The sequence below is a fragment of the Gopherus evgoodei genome, chromosome 6, assembly GCF_007399415.2.
Source record: "Gopherus evgoodei ecotype Sinaloan lineage chromosome 6, rGopEvg1_v1.p, whole genome shotgun sequence".
Lineage (NCBI taxonomy): Eukaryota > Metazoa > Chordata > Testudines > Testudinidae > Gopherus > Gopherus evgoodei.
The window spans coordinates 87,311,002-87,313,881 of NC_044327.1; the positions used below are offsets into that span (position 1 = coordinate 87,311,002).

Below are 2,880 nucleotides of genomic sequence, written 5' to 3' on the forward strand. Positions count from 1 at the left end.
TATAAATAACTATTTGCTGTAAAGTATCGTGGTTACTGTTGTATTAACTTTTCTATTATTCTACTAATCGCAAATCAGAACTCTCACTCTATGGGGAGGGGAACGTCCAAAGCCAATTGTATGGGAGGGACTTTTCTGGAAATTAAAAATTTATTTTCGAAAATGTGTAAAAAATGTACATTAGAATAGTACAATAATACTTGCCAGTAATTTTAACAACATTCCTTGTAAAGAATACGCATAAAGTACAAAATAAAAACTCCGCATGTCTATTATACAAACACAGGTTAAAATAAGAAAGGATAATCTTGACTTTCTTCGGTGTAAACATGTTAATTTCCTTTTATAAAAGTACATGAGACAAGTGTACTAAAATGAAAAAGTATTGCTTTATTGTCCTCCCTCAAGACCTTTCATTTCTCTTGTACATTATTGTATTTGAATTCCTGGACCTGAGAATCTCCGAACTTCAATGGTTTAGAGATATTTTTTTAAGGAATAAGATATAACTTTCCAACAACAAAAGTTTCTGCCTATGCAGCATATAGAATTGGCTTTGCATAAATATAGGTACCGAACAACAAAGTGGCAGGACACAAATCGGCTGCATAAAATGTCCGTTTCAATTCGTGTAGGTGAAAAAAAGATAGACCTCGAATCCTACCTTCTGAAAGACTTTAAATCGTTAACAGTTTGAAATCCTAGCAGTAAAGTTCTCGACATTAGACAAGGCTGTCCCTTGGTGCAGTGCCCCTAAGGCCGCGGCGGCAGAAGAAACGGAGGAAGAGGAAACCAGAGATCTGGCTAAGACTGGAACCACGGCAGACTGGGAGGCACAGCTGCTGCCAACCCCCCCGATGATGCTCTCAATGGAGAAGGGAGACCGGGCCAGAGCCGAGCTGCTGGATTTGGCAGCGTGCAGAGAAGTCAGGGACGGGCTAAGCTGCGGCGGGTAGCTGAAGGTCCTGGCCAGCTCCGCCGCTGGCAGTAAGGAAGCTGGAGGAGCTGCCGGAGCAACAGCAGGAGGCAGGACCGGGCCGGCGGCGCCCGGGGGCGGCTGCCGGGCCGGCGGAGAGTGGTGGTGAAAGGCAAAGAGGGCGGCGGCGGAGTGGGGTGGTAAGGCTGGAGCTGAATGCCATATCCACAGCTGTACGGTCCGTAGCCGTAGGGCGCCGGCTGCTGCGGCGGCGGCGGCTGCTGCAGGAAGGTGCCGGGATCCACCCCGCGCAGCAGCAGCTCGGGCGCCGGCAGCTGCTGCCGCTTGAAGCGCTTCCTCCGGCGCAGGAAGCTGCCGTTGTCGAACATGTCGGCGGACTCCGGGTCCAGGGTCCAGTAGTTGCCCTTGCCCGGGTTGCCGGGCTCGCGGGGGATCTTGACGAAGCAGTCGTTGAGCGAGAGGTTGTGGCGGATGCTGTTCTGCCAGGCGGGGAACTTCTCCGGTAGTAGGGGAAGCGGCCGCTGATGAACTCGCAGATCTCGCTGAGCGTCAGGCGCTTCTTGGGGCTCTGCAGGATGGCCATGGTGATGAGCGCGATGTAGGAGTAGGGCGGCTTCACCAGGCTGTTCTTGCTGGCCCCGCCGCCGCCCGCCGCCGCCTTGTAGGGGCGCTGGGAGGAGGTGGGGGAGCTGCCCGCGCCGCCGCACGCCGGGGACCTGGGCAGCGAGATGTCATCGGGGAGCTCTCACCTCCTCGTAGTCCTCCTCCTCCTCCTCTTCCTCCTCCTGGGCATAGGGGCGCCCGCCGCGCCGGGGCTCCTCGTCTTCCTCCTCGCCCACCACATCGATGTCGGTCTCTTCAGCCAGTCCCGAGGCATCGGACATCTCCGAGCTCAGAGTGGCTTGGCGGAGCTGCTCATCGGGGCCGGGGAGCCGTGCACGCTGGAGTCCGCCTGCTTTCCTCCAGGCGGCGAATCCGCCCAGACACAGCCAGGATCTGCTGCCCTGGTGCGACCAGCACCAAACACAGCAGCCAGCAGTAGCCTCAGCCGAGCAGGCAGCGGGAAATCTATCCCCCTTGGCTGCGCCCTGGAGTTGGTTCCTCTCTTTCTCCTCCTCGCAGGAGCCCTCGGACATTAATGGATCCAGGGAAGGAGGAGAGCGATTAGGATTGGGGGGGGGAGGTGTGGGGGGAAGAGTCTTGGGAAAGGTCTTGAAAAGGCTGGGGCTGAGTCCAGAAGAGGGCGGCCTTTCTTCTCTCCTTATAGCGAAAGGGGGCCCATCACATGGCTCCAAACGTCAGCGCCACAACTGGGGAAACATCTTAGCGCATTCCTCCTTGGAGAAATCAACCAGCCCAGAGAGGCAAAGTCCGGGGCAGGGGACTGCGGGGGGAGGCACGACAAAATCGCCCGCCCCACTAGTCCTGATGCTTCCAAGAAACTCGACTGCTCGCACTGCTAAAGGTCAGGGTTGGGAAAGTGAAATACGCAGTACTTTCTGCTGCATCTCCCAATATACAATACAGTGTGCCATCCTATTGCAGTTCTTCCCCCGCCCTGCGCTCTCCATGTGCCGCAACCCCAAAGTGCACTTCTGTTGCTGGGGTTATTTTGAGTAGTCGCCGGAGAACACATTTGCAACCCAAATCACTGCCCAAATCGCAAGGCATTTCAAAAACAGAACGCCCTCCATGTCTTTTGTAGCTCGAACCTTCCACGAAAAGGGGAAATCGCACCAAAAAGAGAGCGAGGCAATCCCAAATACAGGAACCGTCCATGCAATATCCCACGGGTGGCAGGGAAATCAGCATTTTACTGTTTCATTAATTAGGATTTGAGACCCCCAGCGGACGTTTTCTTTTTTTCCCTGCGGAGGAGAAGTTGCAAAACCATGTTTCACGGAAGTTAGCGATAGCGTTTTTGCAGATGGATTTGTTCTGAA

General features: G+C 54.1%; 1 protein-coding gene across 1 annotated transcript; it reads right to left on the minus strand.

The window, feature by feature from the left end:
- Window positions 1–212: 212 nt before the first annotated feature.
- On the minus strand, window positions 213–2,073 carry LOC115654042 (forkhead box protein D1-like). The gene is given in 4 exon segments (XM_030567982.1): window positions 213–1,105; window positions 1,108–1,439; window positions 1,442–1,683; window positions 1,685–2,073. Coding segments are annotated over 4 exon segments (1,383 nt in total). The 3' UTR covers window positions 213–685.
- Between the last annotated feature and the right edge of the window lie 807 nt (window positions 2,074–2,880).